This window comes from Protopterus annectens, chromosome 4.part0 (assembly GCF_019279795.1).
Source record: "Protopterus annectens isolate FY-2018-M chromosome 4.part0, PAN1.0, whole genome shotgun sequence".
In the NCBI taxonomy this organism is placed as follows: domain Eukaryota; kingdom Metazoa; phylum Chordata; order Ceratodontiformes; family Protopteridae; genus Protopterus; species Protopterus annectens.
In genome coordinates, this window is record NC_056733.1 from 619,481,063 (window position 1) to 619,501,375 (window position 20,313).

At 44.0% G+C, this 20,313-nt stretch overlaps 1 protein-coding gene across 1 annotated transcript in view; it reads left to right on the plus strand.

The window, feature by feature from the left end:
- SBNO1 (strawberry notch homolog 1) overlaps nucleotides 1-20,313 on the plus strand; it is a gene marked incomplete in the record, with an annotated part of 3,303,179 nt that overhangs the window by 992,553 nt on the left and 2,290,313 nt on the right. The window contains 1 exon segment of the mRNA XM_044068578.1: nucleotides 19,368-19,529. Within this exon segment, the coding sequence (XP_043924513.1) occupies nucleotides 19,368-19,529 (162 nt within the window).

The following is a 20,313-nucleotide window of genomic DNA, read 5'->3' on the forward strand; positions in this document are numbered from 1 at the left end:
AGAATTACCCCTAGGGGACTGAGGGGCAGACTACAACCATTAGTTCACAGTGTGGATGATTTTATTAGCTGAACAATGGGCACAAGTTCATTAAAAGGCCTCTATGGGCTTTGTTAATGCATTAGCAGCATATTACGAATGTACAGTCCAACAAGATAGACAGTGGAATCCCTGTGTTCAGAAGCATTAGCTTTTAAATCTCTACCTTGCTATAAATCTGGTTTGAATCAGTTAAGTAATGATCTTTTGGGCCTGGAGCAGACCCTTAAAGACAAAAAAAGTTTAGTAGGGACCTTGGGGATTATGAAAGAGGTGTAAACCCTTTGAATATCCAAAGACTGTGAAGATGTTCGTGTTTCACTGTTGCAGTCATTACACTTGGGTTATCCTGCTGACAGGCTACCCGCAGTCGGCCTGAATTCCAAAGTCCTTGTCCTGCATCGGTTGCTGTCGCCTCTTCCTTGACGGCAGTGCGCCAGGGACATATAAGATGCAGCCGACGCCATTTTCGTCAGTCTTTCTTGCCGTGCAGTGCCCGAAGCAAAAGCAGTTCGCAAGTGCTGGTCGGCCGACTCCTGAGATTTTCAAATTTGAATTTCAGATCCGAAGTCTTCATTAAAGCTAAGTACCCCGTTGGGGAAACTTTTTCTTGCTCCAGACCGATGTCAGTAAAAGTTAACAATTGTATTTCTTGTGGGAAGCAAATATCTCCTAAGGATTTTCATTCTTACTGTATTCCTTGCCTAGGCCCTGACCACGACGTTGCTAGTTGTCGGTTTTGTGCTAGATTCAACCAACGCAGTAAGCGTTGGTTCGATTTTGCTTTACATTACTTTGGCCAAAGGTTTAACTATATAATGCCGTCGGAACAACTGATGACCGGAGTCCATAAAAAGCACAAAGAAAAAGACAGGCATCCGAGGTCCAAAACTGATGACGAAGCCTCTTCTAGGCCAGTCGCCGGTTCGCTGGTTTTCTGTGAGGTGCTTTTGCAGCCCCTGACACCCGCTACCTCAGAGCCACAGGCCGCCTCCGACTCCCACGTGGAGACAGTTAGGCCTCTGGAAACTCAAGGTATTGGACCTACGGAAAAAATTCCCTCAGATGGGCCCAGAGCCGCTGAGCAGGCATCTGCTTCTGAGGGTGTTTTCAGACCTACACAGCTTACTGTCAAGAGCACTTCAGCAGCCATGGCAAAGTCTAAAACACCTTTAAAGACAAAGAAACAAGTACAGCATTCTCCTGGACAGTCATCCATGCCAAAGAAACAGATGCTCAAAATGGCCGAAGACCTAATTACTTTGATCAGGGGTTCCCATCCCCCTCCTGATAAAAGGCCTAGGCAAGGCACTGATTATGACTCCTCCGACCAGGTTTCTATTTCTTCTGATTCCTGTTCAGAACAGGGATATTCTCTTCCTCCCTATGAGGACTATGATGCTGAAGAATGTATCCCTTCAGCCTCTCCTCCTGAGGACTGTTCTTTTGGGGAAACCCTGCACACTGAGGGAACATTTCCATTGGGAGAGCCAGGATTATTCAGAATCCAAGAAAAGGCTCAGACTTTCTTTTACTGCCTCAGCACAGGCCTCTTGCTATCCCCCTCCTGTACTAGATGTTGATGTATTTTCTGAATCCAGTTTGACTCCTGATTCTTTCCCCCTGCACCAGTTAAGCCAGATAGGTACTACAGGGTTCCAGATTCTCCTAAATTTCTTTATAAAAACCCTGCTGCTGATCCAGAAACTATTTCTCAGGGTCCCACAGGGGTCAATCCTTCCACTGCAAAAAACCCTGTTCCCTCTGATAGGGATTCTGGAGCACTGGACAGATGGGGGGAAAAGTTTACACCTCTGCTACTTTAGCTGTAAGGGCTTTAAACTGCCAGTTCCACATGCTTAAATATCAACAATACCTGATGTCTTTGCTTAAACTGAAAATGCTTACAAGCTCTGAATGTCCTGAGAACAAGGAAATGCAGGATTTATTGCATGCAGCTGAACAAGTGGGAAAGCATACTTTACAATGTGGTTTTGATTCATTAGAATCTTCTTGCAGAGCCGCAGTTAGAGGTTCTGTCATTTGAAGGCATGCTTGGTTAAAAGAACAGAGTTTACCTGATCATGTAAAAGCAAAATTATTGGATGCTCCATTGCAGCATGATACTTTTTTTGGTGTTAAGGCAGAAGTGTTAAAGAAGATGGAGGATGAAACAAAATCAATGCAGACAGTAAAGGATTTCTTACAGGTTCAGCCACCTAGATTTAGCAGGAACTGGCCTTCTAAAAATTGGTCCTTTCCAGTTTCAGACAGGCCACAGAGGCAGATACAGACGCCCAAGAGGCAGATCTCAGCCCCAAGGCTCATACAGACTGAAACAATGGGGTGCTTCAGTCCCCAAAGGCGGAGAAGACAAATCGCAGCCTTATAGGAAACAGTCCCAATGACTTTCCTCTACAAATGCCAAGCACTTAACTTTTGGCAGCACCCTTGGGGGGAAAACTAGCACTTTTTTCATAAAATTGGCACTTGATCACTTGGGACAAATGGATATGGAATATTGTTTCTCAGGGTTGCAGGTTCCACTTTCACACCCTACCAAGGTCAAAAGGTATGCCAGACCTGCCACACAATCAGTGGGCAGAGGCACAAAAACAAATTTCTGCTCTCATGGACATGAGGGCTATTAATAAAGTACCAAAGCAAGAGCAGGGACAAGGATTTTACTCAAGACTTTTCTTGGTACCCAGAAAGGACAAAGCCTGGAGAACCAATACTGGACCTGTCTATTCTATATACTTTGCTGGACGTTCCAAAATTCAAAAGGTTGACACTGCAGCAACTTCTACCCATGCTGGGCAAGAAGGCTTGGCTAGTTACTTTGGACCTCAGAGGCATACGTGCATGTCCCAATCAGACAGTCTTGCAGAAGACACCTCAGATTCATAGCTGGCTCAATGCACTACCAATTCTCTGCACTGTCCTTTGGCTTATCTACTGCGCCCAGGGTCTTCACAAAATGCCTGGCACCAGTAATTGCATTTTTGCAGACAAAAAGGAATTCAAATATATCCCTACTTGGATGACTGCCTTATTGAAGCAGAGAGCAAGGACATTCTACTAAAGCATCTGGCATTTGTAAAAAGATTACTAATTTGTCCAGGGTACACAGTAAACGAAAAGAAATCAAAACTAGTGCCCTCTCAAGATAATATTCCTGAGTGAAAGCTTAAATACAACTGCCTAGATGGCTTATCTCACGCCAGACAAAGGCAACTGACTCATTACTTTCAAATGATGGCATCAAAAACCCAGCTACCTGCAGGAAAAAATCTGCAGGCTTTGGGCTTGATGCATTCTGCATCCTACTAATTCCATATGCAAGGCTGCATATGAGGAAGCTACAATGGTATCTAAAAAGTGTTTGGACTCAACATTGCCACAGCCTGGAAAACAATAATAACACTTATTCCCTGCCTGCAACAGGAGTTTCGATGGTGGGCACTGGCCTGTCACCACAACAAGGGACAGCCTTTCACTTTACCCACAGCCAGGCAGACACTAACAACAGATGCATCGGATTATGCCTGGGGGGCACACATGGCAGGAAAATTTATTCAGGGCACGTGGCCTGCGGACCAAATGCATCTTCATATCAATCAAAAAGAGATGCTAGCTGTACAGAATGCCCTGACAGCCTTCAAGTATCTACTACATCCAGGACAACTATTGCTAAAGACAGACAATGCCACAGATGTTCATCGTGTTACCCTGCTGCAGTCATCACACTTGGGGTTATCCTGCAGTCAGCCCAAATTCCAAAGTCTTGGTCCGGCGTCGGTTGCTGTCGCTTCTTCCCTGACGTCAGTGCACCAGGGGTATATGAGGCATCAGACGCCATTTTCTTCAGTCTTTCTTGCCGCACGGTGCCCGAAGCAGAAGCAGTTCGCAAGTGCAGGTCGGCTGACACCTGAGATTTTCAAATAGTTTCAGTCTGAAGTCTTCAAAGCTAAGTACCCCGTTGGGGAACCTTTTCTTGCCTCAGTCCGATGTCAGAAAAAGTTAACAATTGCATTTCTTTCATTCTTATTGTATTCCCTGCCTAGGCCCAGACCACAACGTCACTGGTTGTCGGTTTTGCACTAGGTTCAATAAGCGAACTATAAAGCGACGCTTTGATTTCGCACGACACTACTTCGGTAGGACATTTAATTACACTATGCCATCGGAGCAACCGACTACCGGCATGCTAAAAAAAAAAAAAAAAAATGCAGAGATAAAGACAGGCAGCCTAGATCCAAGCCAGACTCCGAGGCCTTGGCTGGGCCGGTCGCCGGTTCTCCGATTTTCAGTGAGGTGCCTACGCAGCCCCTGGCTACCACAGAATTGGATCCCCAGACCGTTTTGGATTCTCCAGCAAAGAGTTCTAGGCTGATGCAGCCATTTTCTTTAGGCCCTACCGACGATGCAGAAGGAGAAGTCGGTGCTGTAGAAACACCTTTGGTTTCTGAAGGTGTCTTCAGACCGACTACTCTCACCATAAAATGTTATGTTAAGCTTAAGACTCCTCTAAAACCAAAAAAGACTGCTGCACTTCAGTCTCCAGTTCAAGGCCCCATGCCTAAGTAACAGATGCTTAAAATGGCTGAAGATTTGATTTCTTTAATCAGGCCCCCCCCCCCCCTCCCGACAAAAGGTCTAGACAAGAGGAGGATTATGCCTCCTCTTATCAAGTGTCTATTTCCTCAGGCTCCTCTGAGGAACAGGATTACTCCTTTCCCCCTTATGAAGATTCTGATGCTGAAGATTCCATTCACTCAGCTTCTCCCCCTGAAGACTATTCCTTTGGGGAAACCTTACATACCATGAGGAAACATTTCCACTGGAAAGGTCAGGACTACTCCGACTCAAAGAAAAGGCTCCGAGGGTTTCTTTTACTCCCCCAGCATAGACCACTTGCTATCCCTCCAGTTTTAGACATTGTGGATGATGTTTTCTTAGAATCTAGCCTAAATCCAGATTCTCTGCCTCCTGCTCCTGCCAAACCAGATAGATACTATAGAGTGCCTGACTCTCATAAATTCCTTTACAAAAGCCCTGTTGCTGATCCAGAGACAATCTTCCAGGGTCCCAAAGGGGCTAAGGCTTCTATGGCTGAAAGTCCTGTACCCTCTGAAAGGGACTCCAGAGCACTAGATAGGTGGGGGAAGAAGGTTTACACCTCAGCTACTCTAGCTATGAGAGCACTAAATTGTCAATTTCACATGCTTAAATACCAGCAATTCCTAATGTCTCAAAACAAAAGATGAGCACGCACCCTCAACAGTCTGAATTCAAGGAAATGCAGGATCTGTTGCATGCAGCTGAACAGGTGGGCAAACGCACTTTGCAATGTAGTTTTGATGCCTTGGAAGCTTCCTGTAGAGCAGCTGTTACTGGGTCTGTTATACGTAAGCATGCTTGGTTAAAGGAACAAGCTCTGCCTGATCATGTTAGTGCAAAGTTACTAGATGCACCCTTACAGCAGGATGTCTTATTTGGGGTTAAAGCAGAAGAGGTTTTAAAGAAAATGGAGGATAAGGCAAAATCTATGCAGTCGGTCAAAGATTTCTTACAGGTACAGCCCCCACGCTTCAGCAGAAATTGGCCAACAAAAAGTTGGTCCTTTCCAGCTTCTGACAGACCACAGAGGGGGTAAATACAGGCGCCCAAGGGGCAGAGGACAAGCACAAATTCCTTACAAACCTCGCCAATGGGGCACTGCAACACAGAAGGGAGGAGAAGACAGGTCCCAAACTACTAGAAGGCAAACAGTGACTCAAACCTCAAACTGCTAAGCAAAACTCTCTTGGCAGCTCCCTTGGGAGGAAAATTAGCACTTTTTGCAGACAACTGACACATAGTCACAAAGGACAAATGGGTCCTAGACTTTACCTCACAAGGATTACAGATTCCATTTCCACACCTTGCCAAGGATAAAAGGAATGCCAAACCTGCCACAAAATCAATGGGCAGAGGCACAAAAACAAATTACAGCTCTCGTGGACATGAGAGCCATTCAACTGGTACCTACACAGGAGCAAAGCCAAGGATTTTACTCAAGGCTCTTTCTAGTCCCTAGAAAGGACAATGCTTGGAGACCCATTCTGGACCTTTCAATTCTAAACACCTTCTTGCAAGTACCCAAATTCAAGATGCTAACACTACAGCAGCTTCTTCCCATGTTTGGCAAGAAAGCTTGGCTAGTAACGTTGGACCTCAAGGAGGCATACCTGCATGTCCCTATCAGACAAAGTTGCAGAAGATACCTTCGTTTCATTGCAGGATCAACCCATTACCAATTCTCTGTACTGCCCTTTGGCTTATCTACTGCGCCCAGGGACTTCACAAAATGCCTGGCACCAGTAATTGCATACTGCAGACAAAGAGGAATTCAAATATACCCATACCTGAACGACTGCCTCATCCAAGCAGAAAGCAAGGCCATTCTCTTACAACATCTGACTTTTGTAAAATACCTTCCAAGTTGCCTAGGGTACACAGTAAACGAAAAGAAATCAAAACTAGTGCCCTCACAAAATATGACATTCCTGGGTGCCAGCTTGAATACAACGGCCCAGATGGCTTATCTGACGCCAGACAAACTACAACTAACTCAATACTTCAAAACAATGGCAACAAAGACCCAACTCCCTGCAAGAAAAATTCTGCAGGCCTTGGGCTTCATGGCATCTTGCATACTACTAATACCATTTGTAAAACTGCATATGAGGAAATTACAATGGTACCTAAAAAGCGTATGGACTCAACACAGCCACAGCTTGGAAACCATGATACCTCTCATTCCCTGCCTTCAACAGGAGTTTCTATGGCGGTCACAGGCAGGTCACCTCAACAAGGGTCAGCCTTTCACCTTACCCCCAGCCAGGCAAACTGACAACAGATGCATCGGACTATGCTTGGGGGGCACACATGGCAGGACGGTGCGTTCAAGGCATATGGACTGCAGATCAAAGGAATCTGCACATCAATCAAAAATAAATTGCCAGCTGTACAGAATGCCCTGACAGCCTTCAAGGACCTCTTACATCCAGGACAGCTTATCATAAGGACAGACAACACCACAGTAATGTGGTACATAAACAAGGGGGTACACACTCCTACCCTCTATGCAGGCAAGCAATGACCTTGTGGAACACAGCACTGGCTTACCAAGTTCAATTACAGGCTCAATTCCTGCCAGGAGAAAAGAACACATTGACAGACGACCTAAGCAGAAACATCATGGATCCCCACGAGTGGAAACTGGAACCACAAGTATTTGCAATAACTCAAAAATGGGGGCACTCAGACCTGTTTGCCAGCCCCCAAAACTATCAGCTAACAAAATTTTGCACAAGGACTTTTCACCATCAAGCTTGGAAAGTGGACGCACTCTCATTCAGTTGGAAAATGCGGACATTATATGCCTTCCCTCCATTGCCCCTTCTCACAAAGGTGCTGCTGAAAGTCAGGATGGAGAGACCCCGAATGATACTCATTGCCCCAGACTGGCCACGCCAGCACTGGTACCCACTATTAAGGAAATATGGCCCAGTCAGATTCTACACAGCCAGCTGAAAACCTTAAACTTGGCTGCATGGCAAATCACCTAAGCAACCAACCAGCTCCTCTTTCACAAGCTGTTATGGATGTTATTCAGGAGGCTCAGCACTAGGAAAGCCTACTCAGACAAATGGAAAAGGTTTTGTGCCTAGAACCAAGCTAAAGGCCAAAATACCCTTCAGCCGGACATGCCTCAGATTCTACAATATTTAACTGAGATGTTACACAAAGGGCTTTCTTTTTCATCTATTAAAATCCACGCCTCTGCTATTTCAGCTCACTACAACACGGATCCTCCCTTATTTTCACATCCACTTCTAAGGCAGTTTCTCAGAGGGGCCAAAAACATTAGGCCACCCAGGAGAGCACCAACACCTACTTGGGACCTCAATTTTGTTCTGGAAAAACTTAAGCTACCTCCTTTTGAGCCAGCTTTCTCAGCTGACTTAAGGTTTATATCATGGAAGACTGCCCTGCTGCTAGCAATTACTTCAGCCAGAAGAGTCTCAGAGCTTCAGGCACTAATGGTAGTAGAGCCTTTCCTCATTTTTCATCAAGACAGAGTTTCTCTACGAACTGACCCCTCCTTTATGCCTAAGGTGGTATCCAGTGTGGCTATAAATCAAACCATCCATTTACCCACCTTCTTTCCAAGTCCACAGAACAAAGGAGAAAGACTCCTGCATTCCTTGGACATTCACAGGCAGCTACGTTACTACTTGGATAAAACTAAGGTTTTCAGAAAATCTGACCAGCTTTTTGTATCCTATGCTACAGCATCACAAGGAAAGGCCATCTCAAAACAGACCATTTCCAAATGGATAGGACATTGCATACGTTTTTGCTACACCCACCATGGAAAACCAGTTCCTGCTAGCATAAGGCCCCACTCTACCAGGGCAGCAGCTACATCTACAGCCTTCCTCAGGGGGGTGCCAACCAAGGATATTCTGGAAGCTGCAACTTGGAGTTCAGTACACACCTTCACCAAACACCATCACTTATCACTTTACTCTAAGACTAGAGCTGGCTTCGCCACTGCAGTTTTGCAGGGCCTTCTAGCCTCCTCTAACCCTGTTTGACTCCACCTCCCATCCTTAGCTTTGGGATTCTACCCAAGTGTGATGACTGCAGCAGGGTAACACGATGAACATAGTACAGTTTTGTACCTACCATAAATGTAGATGTTCGAGTGTATACCCTGCTGCAGTCAGGTTACCCTCCCTCCATCCCCTCTGAACTAGCTGAACTTATCTCTACCGCTTTATCCTATTCTATCTCTGTGGTGTATTTGCTTGTATCTTGGGGTTTTGTTTTATTTTTATATAGCCGTGTGTGTGTGTGTGTATGTATGTATATATAGGTTCATAGGTTCATAGGTTCATAGGTTCATACTAGGCTATCTGCCCAAGGGCATTTATAAGCCTAGCCCATAGTTATGTGGCTTTCGCCACCCCTTTAGTTTGAATAAAAACTATGCCTATCATTTTGCTGTGCCTCTGTCAAGCAGTGACGCTGAAGTAATCCCTGGGGTATATCTGCAATCTCCCATCCATTGGTCAAGATTCCTCTTGAACAAGACCAGAGAGGTGCTCTGCCTCACATGTACCGGGATTTTGTTCCACAGCATAGGGAGTCTCTGGGTGATGAATCTGTCCCTCCAGCACGTTCTATTTATAACCGTGTCAAGGTTTAAGTCTCCCGCCCTTGTGGTTCTGAGGGATCTAGATTTTTGAGGTGAAGCATATTCATCAAATCTGGGTTTGACATGGCCTTATATGTCAGGCACAGGTCACCTCTGAGCAAGCGGTATGAGACTGAATAGAGCTGGAGTTCTTTCAGTCGGGCAGCATAAGACATATTTTGAGACCCTTTATCCTTTTGGTGAGGAACTTTTGGGGCCTTTCAAGCTGCAGCAGGTGTCTGGTCAGATACATTCGAACGGGCATTGTACTCAATCATAGGTCTAATAAGTGATGAGTACAGGGGACGATGACCTCCCTTGATCTAGATGTGAATCCCTTCATGATCAGGTGGGTGATATAGAAGGTTTTCCTAACTACTTTAGCAACATGAGTGTCAAGCGAAGGCTACTGTCAACCTGGGTCCCCAGATCTCTGATGACTTTTCTGTGCTCAGTGGATTGCCACCTATATGGTAGCTAGGGGTAGCCTTGTTTTTCCCAAAGGGTATGACTATGCATTTTTGGCGTTTAACTTCAGGCCATGGCTCTGGCACCAGTTATCCATTTCTGTGAGGCCCTTCTGGAGGATATCTGTGTCAGATGTGTTTTCGACTATGGCGCCAGTTTGCAGTCATCTGCAAACTTTGTCAGCCATAACCCTCCTGTGTTTGCTTGTACTTCAGAAAAGTAGATGCCGAACAAGAGTGGACCCAGGACTGAGCCCTGTGGGACACCACTTGTGACAGGCTTTGAGTCTGACATGGCTCCAGCAACTCTGACCCTGTGGGTTCTGTCACTTAGCCAGTTTGCAACCCATCTTGTGATGTATGGGTTTACATTCAAGCTGATGAGTTTTTCGATGATACCTGAGTGGGGTATTGTGTCAAGGCCTTTGCCAGGTCGAGGTAGGCTGTATGGACTGCCTTTCCTCATCAATGGCCTTGGTGACTGTCTCAAAAAGTCAACCAAGTTTAAGAGGCAGGATCTGCCTTTGACAAAGCCAAACTGAGTTGGATCCAAAGTCTGCAAGTTCCCTATGTCTTTATTTATGAGTTCCATTATGATCCTCTCCATGGCTTTGCAGATAAGGCTTGTCAAGCTAATGGGGCGGTAATTTCCAGGGTCTGTGGAGGCACCGCCCTTATGAAGTGGGACCACAGTCGCCGGCGCCACTCCTTGGGTACGTATCCTGAGGTGAGGCTAAGATTAAACAGCTGTCCTAACTGTGGGTTTAATTCCTCATTGAGTTCATGAAGCACACAGCCGGGGACACCAACCGTCCCATGGATGCTGTGTTTTTGCCTTAGTGAGGGCAGTTCTCACCTGGGCGTTGGAGATGTTTGGGGGCTACAATCCTCTGGAATAGATATCTCTCCTTTTGGGGAGGGGAGAAGTTTGCACTGAACCTGTCAGCCAGTATGTTGGCAATGTGTGTAGGTTCAGTAATTTTCACATCATTTTGAACTAATTCTGAGCATATCTGGGAGTTTCCTCCTAGGTTTCTAACATAGCTAAAGAAGGCCTTATGATTCTCTTTAGAGTCCTTGGCGATTTTTCTCTCAAAATTTGCCTTGGATGATTTTATGAGAGCTCTTAGTTTTTACTTATAATGATCAAAGGTGTCTTACCTTTCAAGGATTTTGCTCTATCTTGTAGTAGCTTCCTCCTTTTGTTGTAGAGCTTGTTTATGGCTGGGGTCCACCAGACTGACGCTTGCCTTTGGTACAGAGAGTCTTAGTTTTGTTTGGGATTGCCTGATCCATGCAGTCCTGTAGGTGCTGGTAGAAGGCATTTGTAAGTGATTCAGCGGTTTGAGTAATGTTTACCACTGGCTCAGGGGCCTTAAAGGAGACCACACTAGTTTTAGAAGTGTGAAATCGGCTTTTGAGAAGTTTTTCACTGTGGTCTTTTTGTTTCAGGTGGGGCGGGATGAGGACCTCCAGCGAGATTAGTTTATGATCTGATCTCACCAGTGAGGGGTATACTTCCGGTGTTGAACATTTTGATCCCATGTTCGTGATGATGAGATCAAGTATGTTTTCTCCTCTTGTGGGGATGGTGACTAGTTGTTCCATGGCATTTGAGTTTATGAACTCCAGGAATCTTTGGGTTAGAGTGTTCGGGCTTGAGTAGTGTTCCCAGTCTATATTAGGGTAGTTAAAGTCACCTAGTATGATGGTGTTTGGAGATACATTTATCCCTCCAATGTTTTCAGGAAGGCCATGTGAGGTTCCTGAGTTTGAGAGGGTGGCCTGTAACATGCTACAAATTGCAGAGCAGTCTTGCCTATGGTTAATTGCACCTGGATGGTCTCCGATGCATCATGCGTTGCCACCAACCTTGAGGTGTGGGTGTCCTTTATGAATATGGACACCCCCTCCTTTCTTGGTGTTGTCCGGATTTTGGGGCGGAACGCATGATATGAGGTGAAACCTGTTAGTGCTGGGGTGCTCTCAGGAGCCTTGAACCAGGTTTCTGTCACAGCACAGACATCGATGTTCTCCATATTGAGAAGGGCCTCGAGTGCGTGCATCTTGAGATTGAGACTTCTGGCATTGAGCAGCATTACCCTTAGTTTTCTTCCTTTTGGTGTTCTAGGGTGGTAGGTTTAGAATTTGAGCCTTGCCTAAAAAGGCACTATGGGGGTGGCAAGAGCCTTTGCCAATATCCGGAAGCCCAGGGGTGACAGGTGCAAGCCGTCCCTTGCGAAGCAGCGTGGCTTGTCCAGCATGTCATCCCAGGCAGACAGACATTGGATCCCCTTTGAATGACACCAGAATTTAAGCCAATTATTAAAGCTGATCATCTTATCACTGTATTGTGGCATCATTCTAGGTGAAGGTAGGATACTGCTCAAGGTCAGGGTCATACCTGCCTGGGCTACATAATCAGAGAGCTCCTATATATATATGTACACTGACGTCAGGGAAGAAGCAACGGCAACCGACGCCGGACCAAGACTTTGGAATTCGGGCCGACTGCGGGACCGCCTGACGATAGGATAACCCCAAGTGTGATGACTGCAGCAGGGTGAACACACTAACATCTACATTTATGGTAGGTACAAAACTGTACTTTGTGGTACATAAACAAGCAAGGGGGCACACATTCCTACTCCCTCTGCAGGCAAGCCATGACCTTGTGGAACACACCACTAACCTATCAATACATCTGCAGGCACAATTCCTGCCAGGAAGGAAAAATACTCTGGCAGACGAACTAAGCAGAAACCTCATGGACCCTCACAAGTGGAAACTAGATCCACAAGTCTTCAGCATGATGACAAGGAAATGGGGATGCCCAGACATAGATCTTTTTGTCTCCCCTCACAACTGCCAACTACAGAGATTCTGCACAAGGACTTATCACTCAAGCATGGAAAGTGGATGCTCTTATCATTCAGCTGGAAAACCCTAACTTTATGCCTTTCCACCACTGCATCTTCTCCCCAAGGTACTCCTACATCAGACAAGAGAAGCCAAAAATGATTTTGATTGCCCCAGACTGGCCACGCCAACACTGGTACCCAATCCTAAAGAGCTTGTCTCAAGGCCCAGCCTGGATTTTACCTCAAATTCCTCATCTTCTGACTCAAAACAATCGGATCCTGCACAGCCAACTCAGAACCTTAAATCTGGCAGCATGGCAAATAATACAGCCACTCGTTACACACCTCTCTCTAAAGCTGTTATGGATGTCATTTTGGAAGCCAGGAGGCCCAGCACCAGGAAATCTTATGTAGCAAAATGGAAGAGATTCTGTGCTTGGAACCAGGTGCAAGGACTTGAACCACTTCTCCCAAATATTCCTCAGATTTTACAATACCTAACTGAGATGCTGGACAAAGGCCTATCCTCATCAATTAAGATACATGCCTCTGCCATTTCAGCTCATTACAATACGGAACCTCCTATTTTCTCACATCCACTGCTAAGACAGTACCTCAGAGGGGCAGAAAACATAAGTCCCCCCAAGGAGAGCACCAATACCTACATGGGACCTCAACTTTGTCTTGGAAAAACTCACACTGCCTCCTTTTAAGCCAGCCAATAAAGCCGACATAAAATTCTTATGGAAAATTGCTCTGCTCCTAGCAATAACTTCAGCAAGAAGAGTCTCAGAGTTACAGGCATTAATGGCAGTGGAACCTTTTATCATTTTTCATCCGGACAGGGTTTCTCTAAGGACAAACCCAACATTTATGCCAAAGGTAGTATCCAGTGTGGCTCTTAACCAAACCATTCATTTGCCAACATTTTATCCAAATCCCCAGAATAAAGGGGAGAGACTTCTGCACTCTTTGGACATACACAGGCAGCTACGCTTCTACTTGGACAAAACAAAAGCTTTCAGAAAAAACGAGCAACTGTTTGTAGCATATGCTGCAGGATCACAAGGAAAGGCTATTTCAAAGCAGACTATTTCAAAATGGATAGTGCACTGCAAATCAGTGCCTAAGAATATTAGGCCACATTCCACCAGGGCAGCAGCCACTTCAGCAGCCTTTCTCAGAGGACTAACCAAGGAAATATTGGAGGCTGCAACATGGAGTTCAGTGCACACTTTTACCAAGCATGGTCACTTGCCTCTTTACTCTTAATCCAGAGCAGGCTTTGCCACTGCAGTTCTGCAGGGCCTCATAGCCACTCCTAATCCTATCTAGACCCAGCCGCCCTACCTCAGCTTTGGGATTCAACCCAAGTGTAATGACTGCAACAGTGAAAAACGATGAATAGTACAGTTGTGTACCTACCATAAATGTAGATGTTCGAGTGTATTCACTGTTGCAGCCCAGGTTACCCACCCTCCTTCCCCCTTTCTTTGCTGGAACTTATTTAGACCTCTGTCCTATACAACCTATGTTGTGTATTTAATTGTAGATGAAAGTTTTGTTTATTTTAGTGTGTGTTTTTATAAGCAATATGTATTGCCTACCTTCTTGGGGGCACCTGACATCTGGGGCAAGAAAAACTAAATAAAATGGCGTCTGCTGCATCTTATATATTCCAGGCGCACTGACGTCAGGGAAGAGGCGACAACAACCGACGCCGGACCAGGACTTTGGATTTCAGGCTGACTGTGGGTAGCCTGCCAGCAGGATAACCCAAGTGTAATGACTGCAACAGTGAATACACTCTAACATCTACATTTATGGTAGGTACACAACTGTACTTTTAATCTCCCTGATGGGAAACCCCCGATGTTCAAGAGAAAAAGACCCAAACCTATTTTGAAGAGAAATGGGGATACCCCAAGTTGCACCTCTGGGGAAGAATCCTCCTCCAACACAGAGGTGGATACATACCACACAGATGAGAGCTACCTGATCCAAAAAGAAGCAATCTGGGACACCCTTTAGGGCCAGGACTCTCGGTGTGGGGGGGGGGGGGGAGGCAACACAAATCTCGTAAGCAGTCTAGAGGGACTATTCAAGTTGATGAAGCAACAATAGTTCCTTGTATGAATGTACATAATATATCTTCAGTGGTCCTATCTGAAACAGAAATTAATGTTTTGAATAAAGGTGCAAGTTTTGTGCCAGGCTTTTTTGTCCCTGACCATTCTTTTGCTAAAGATGTTATGGATTTTGGTAGATTGTTGAATCTGACTATTTTTTGAAGATCGTGCACCCAGTACATCAGTGAGCTTTAAATTTCTAAGATCTACTTTTATGCCTCCCATGTCATCTACTGTTTCCATTTTTTACACAATGTTCTCAAAGATCTTCCTTTCAATAAGTAAATTATTCTTCTTTTTCCAATACTGCGGTGGTGGTGCTGCAGTAGCGTTGCCTCAGACATTGCCCGTTCGATTCTCAGAGCGTCTTCTGTGTTACGACATGCGTGAATGGGTGTTCCTTCGTTGAAGGTTGTGCGTTAGGCCCGGCAAGCCAGCATGTAAAAATCTACTGCCAATCATTAGCGGACTGGAGTTCCACTGTGGCGACCCTTAACCCGGAAAAGCCGAAAGACACAAACATTCTTCTTTTTCCAATAACATTACTTGTAATGAGATGCAGTGTATTGATAAACTCAAGAACAGCAGCAATATTCTAATTTCACAAGTAGATAAAGGAGGGGCGGTAGTGGTTCAGGATTGGGCCTCTTACCAGGCTGAGTAAACAACTTAAGGATTGTAGGTACTACACATGGTTGCCCTTGGATCCTACTAAGGGGGTTCAAGTTGGCTATTGATGTTTTTTTAAGGGACGCAAAGGAAGAGGGTATCATCACCAACTTGGACTTGACACAACCTACAGTTCAGGCACCTAAAAAACATCATTATCTTTTACCTAGGATACATAAAGACCATGTTTGTCCACCAGGTAGACCTATAGTGTCAGGTAATGGTTTCATTACCGAACCCCTCTCAGAATATTTGACCTGTTGTTTGAAGTAATTATTGGCCCTGGTCAGGTCACGCATCCAGTATACAACACAATTTTTGAGGATCACATCTGATTCACAGTTGGAAGCCGATTTGCTTCTGTGCACCTTGGATGTTATGTCCCTTTATACTAGCATCCCACATTGGGCTGGGTTGATGGCCCTGCAACATTGGTTGGATGTATCGGAACTATATATAGACATGGGTTTAACACCTTCTTTGGTCTTGTAGAACACACATTGAATAAGAATGTTTTCTACTTCCAGGACCAATGTTTTTTTACAGATACAGGGAACAGCTATGGGTGCTTCTTTCGCACCCATATATGCAGATTTATTCATGGCATACTTAGAGGAGTAGTTATTTTACAACTCTAGCCACAATCTGTTTATTTATGAAATAGACATCTGGAGGTGTTACCTCGACAATTGCTGGCTTGTGTGGAAATCGGATGTCACTTACCTGGAGGAGTTTGTGACTTGTCTTAATGAAAATAAATGGGGTATTGAGTTCAAAGTTAGTTTTAGTAAAACTCAGATTACTTTCTTGGACGTTCTGATAAGTTGTAAGCCAGACAATACTTTGGATACCCGCATCTATAGAAAATCTCCCCAGTAGAAAATCTCCCCAGTATAATTCACTCCATGCCAGTAGTTTCCATCCACAACATGATGTTCTTTCTGCTTTTCCCGGTTAGGGGTTGCCACAGCGGAACTCCGGTCCACTAATGATTGGCAGTAGATTTTTTACGGGTGCAGAGGTGCCAGTTCGATGCCCAACCTTCAATGAAGGCACGCCCATTCTACGCATGTATTTTGAATGCCACTCTACCACGGGGAGGGCATGCAGACTCCACACAGAAGGAGCTTCCACCGAGAATCGAACTGGAGAACCTCTTGCTGTGAGGCAACAACGTTACCGCTGCACCACTGCAGCTTACTTTGATTCGGAATATTCCCAAATCTCAATTCCTCCATGTTCGAAGAATGTGCTCTGATACCCAGACCTATCATAAATACAAACAGGATCTCATTTCCCATTTTCGGGATAGGGGCTGTCCATCTGATAACATTATGGAGGTATGTAATTGGGCCACGAATCAGGATAGACGTAATTTATTGGAATATCAGAAGAGATGTTTAGAGAACAATTCCCCTATAAGATTTGTGACAACTTGGTAGAAATACCAACGCCTTTATGCAGACAGTCAATAGACATTGGAATATTCTGATGTTGGATGAGACTTGCCAGTTGTTTAGGAGACAGATGCGGTTTCTCGTTTTGGAGGTGCCGCACTTTAGGGTCACACTTTTCTCATTATAAAGGAACTGGCTACAATAGGGATTTGTATGTTTAAAGAATGCTTACAGGTGATATTTTGAGGGGTTGCATGGCATGTGGGCATTGCTCACACTGTCATAGGGTCTTTAAAACCACTGAATTCACCAGCCAAAACGCACCTAATGTGTATAATATTTTTTTTGCCAATTGTAGTACCTCTTGGATGATTTATTTGGCCACTTGTTCATGTTTTCCCTTATATGTAGGGAAAATGTCATGGCATTTGAAATTGTTGCCGTTGATGTGGTAATCAGAGGCCATGTTTCTGTGAATGGTATGATAAGACTTTTTTGTGTATAGCTCGAGGCCATGACTTAGGGCACCAGTCAATTGTTGTGAGACAATCTTGCAGTATGTTAAATCTTTCTATACAAGTAAAAAAGTAAGCAGTTTCATTTCTGAAAGTAAAACTATGATCAAGAGACTTCAGCAGACTTTCAAAAGTTGTGGTTGATGGTTGACAGCTTCTCCTTGCTGTGTACTTTAGTTTATTTATTAGTGTTTTATTTGGATTGTGAACTGAGGGAAACATCCATGGTTATTTGCAAATGTTTGTCGCATTCAATATGTATTTCAGAAAGGACATGCTAAAAATATAATTGCCATTGAATGTATTAAGATCTCAAAGGGGTTTAATGCAAAGCTTACAACTTGTTTGTTTCACATGTTTTGAAATTCAATATGGATGTTTCACAGACCTATTACTAATCCATATGCTGTGAATGGAACTCGTGTTACAAAATGTCAGTGATGTTTGTTTTGCAAAGGATGGGGCTGATGTTTCTCTCCCTTTCATTTTTTTTCTGGTTTAAATACTTCATATTTAGATATGTTACAAATATTGATGTATTATCTGTGTGAATGGGTGACACTTGATTAGACAGAAGTTTAGGCCATACTTCATAAATGTGTTTCACACTAGTGCAAGCCATTCTTAATGTTTTGGTCAGGTATTTCTGTGGGTTTCCAAGGTTTTACTTCTAGTCTTTGTAAAGTCAATAAAGAAACTTTTATGGAGTAGGATTTGGTTTCTTTAAGTATATAGCTTTTTATGGCCAGCCACGGTGGTGCAGCAGATAACGTTGCTACCTCACAGTAAGAGGTTCTCTGGTTTGATCCTCTGCTGGGGTGCCTTCTGTGCGGAGTATGCATATCCTCCCTATGGTCGTGTGGGTTTCCTCTGGGTGCTCCAGTTTCCTCCCACATCCCAAAGACAGGCTCTAGGTGGATTGGACACTCTAATTGGCCGTAGGCATGAGTGTGTATGATTGGGCGCCAAGCTAGCAACTTGACACTAAAACTCCACTGCCAATCATGAGCAGACAGGTGTTCCACTGTGGCGACCCTTAACCGAGAAAATCCCGAAGAAGAAGTTCTCCTCAGGCTTGAATGAATATTATTAATGAATGATGCATCATCCAATGGGATTTTTTTGGTGGGCTGGTTTTGTGACATTATAAGTGAGTTTTGTTAACTCATTATTTATGGCACTTCACTGAAAAGGTCTTTCTGTCCATAACTGGTTTGGTTCAGGTGGTTTTGGGGTTGGTACCCTACACCTAGAGATTGTTTTTATTAATATGTGCTATTAGTTTTATTTTCTGTATTTTTACACATTAAATTTATGATCTCTTACCACATGATGTGCTGGCTTTATTTTTGACTTTGCTGCTGTACCTAGTGTTCCCCTTGGCTTGTCTTCTAACAGCCTCTTGGGTTTTATGAAATGGGACCGGAATCAAGAGACGGCCTATAGTTAAAATGGGCAAATGGATATGCTCCATGTTCTTCCCTGCTGTGAACAGATGTGCCCTGCTACTCCTGCTATATACAGCATGGAGCATTAATTCCTACAAAGTATCAGCCAGGAAGGATTTGCTACTTTCAGAATTTCGGTCATTTAAAGTTTTATCCTCATCACAGCTGTCCTACTCCCTCAACTCTGTGCAGCATCTAGCTGCTAGTGTTTTTTGATACTTGGAAGTGGTCTTTTTAACCTGTGCCATTTTGACATTTCCATTTTAAGCAGAATAACTTTGCACGGGATTGGGGTGTGGGATCCAGAGCTGTGGGAGTCTGATCGGTGAGTGGATGTCTGCTCTTGTTATATACTGCTGAACAGTAATCCCAGTACTTGAACACCTACTGCTATGGTAAGTCACAACACAGCAGTACTTCTTAGTAGCAACAGGTGGGGTCACCTGAAAGAAAAACTATTTGTTATGTGGACTGAAACAAAATGAAACTTACTTTTGAGAAGGTTTGGGGTGTATATTTTTTCTGTTGATGCAGTCTCAAACATAACCTGTCTGTCAGTGTTGAAGATAAATTAAATTTGTTTTCCTTACAGTTTAAGTACGGAAAAATATCTTCAAAGCACAATGGAAGTGTAAAGAAGGGTGTGATATTTGCAACCTATTCTTCTCTGATTGGTGAAAGCCAATCAGGAGGTAAATATAAAACTCGGTTAAAGCAGCTTCTACACTGGTGTGGCAGTGACTTTGATGGAGTTGTATCCTTCACTGAAGAGTGCATCATTCTTCTGTAAAACTGATCATATTTGTTTTATGAAAACCTGATCGTATTAATAGTTGTAGATTTTTGTAATGTACTGCTGCACCTACCATGTAGAAATTAGCTCAATACAGTGATACAGTTGTAATTGCAGATTGAATTTGTAGTTAAATGCTTATTTCACAGTTTTACTAGAGCTGTTTTTGTTTCTTGACAGTTAAATACTAAACCATTGCTAACTCAGACTTGAAATGTAGTATAGCAACCTAGTTTTAGTAGACTGACAAAAACCTATCCGAAGGTGATCTTAAATATAATGTCTGGGTCTGTGTTGAATGATTGACGATGCAAAGCATTGAACTCCTATGGTTGAGACCGTATGATCGAAGTTTTGTAATGTCGAACATTCAAAAAAAAAAGATATATGCAAGTGACAAGCCCCCCCCTGCACCCTCCTCTACTAAAATATGCCAACTCTGAGATTGCACTACAGGGAGGAAAAGGGAATATTCCCCTTCTGCGCTGTACGGAGATCTCCATTTAAATGTTCAAAGTTTTAGAACTTCGATCATATGGTTTCGACCTTATGAAATTCGAAGTTCTAAACTTTGATCATTTAACTAGGATCCTGATATTTTTAGCACAACAGCACAAAGATGCGCCACATAAGTAGCCTGCTGTACAGGACAACCAACAGGAAATGCATAAAATGGAGCAGAATAAAATGATATCCGGCAATTATTAAAGTAAAACTTCTTTAATGGAATCCAAATGTAAATGCT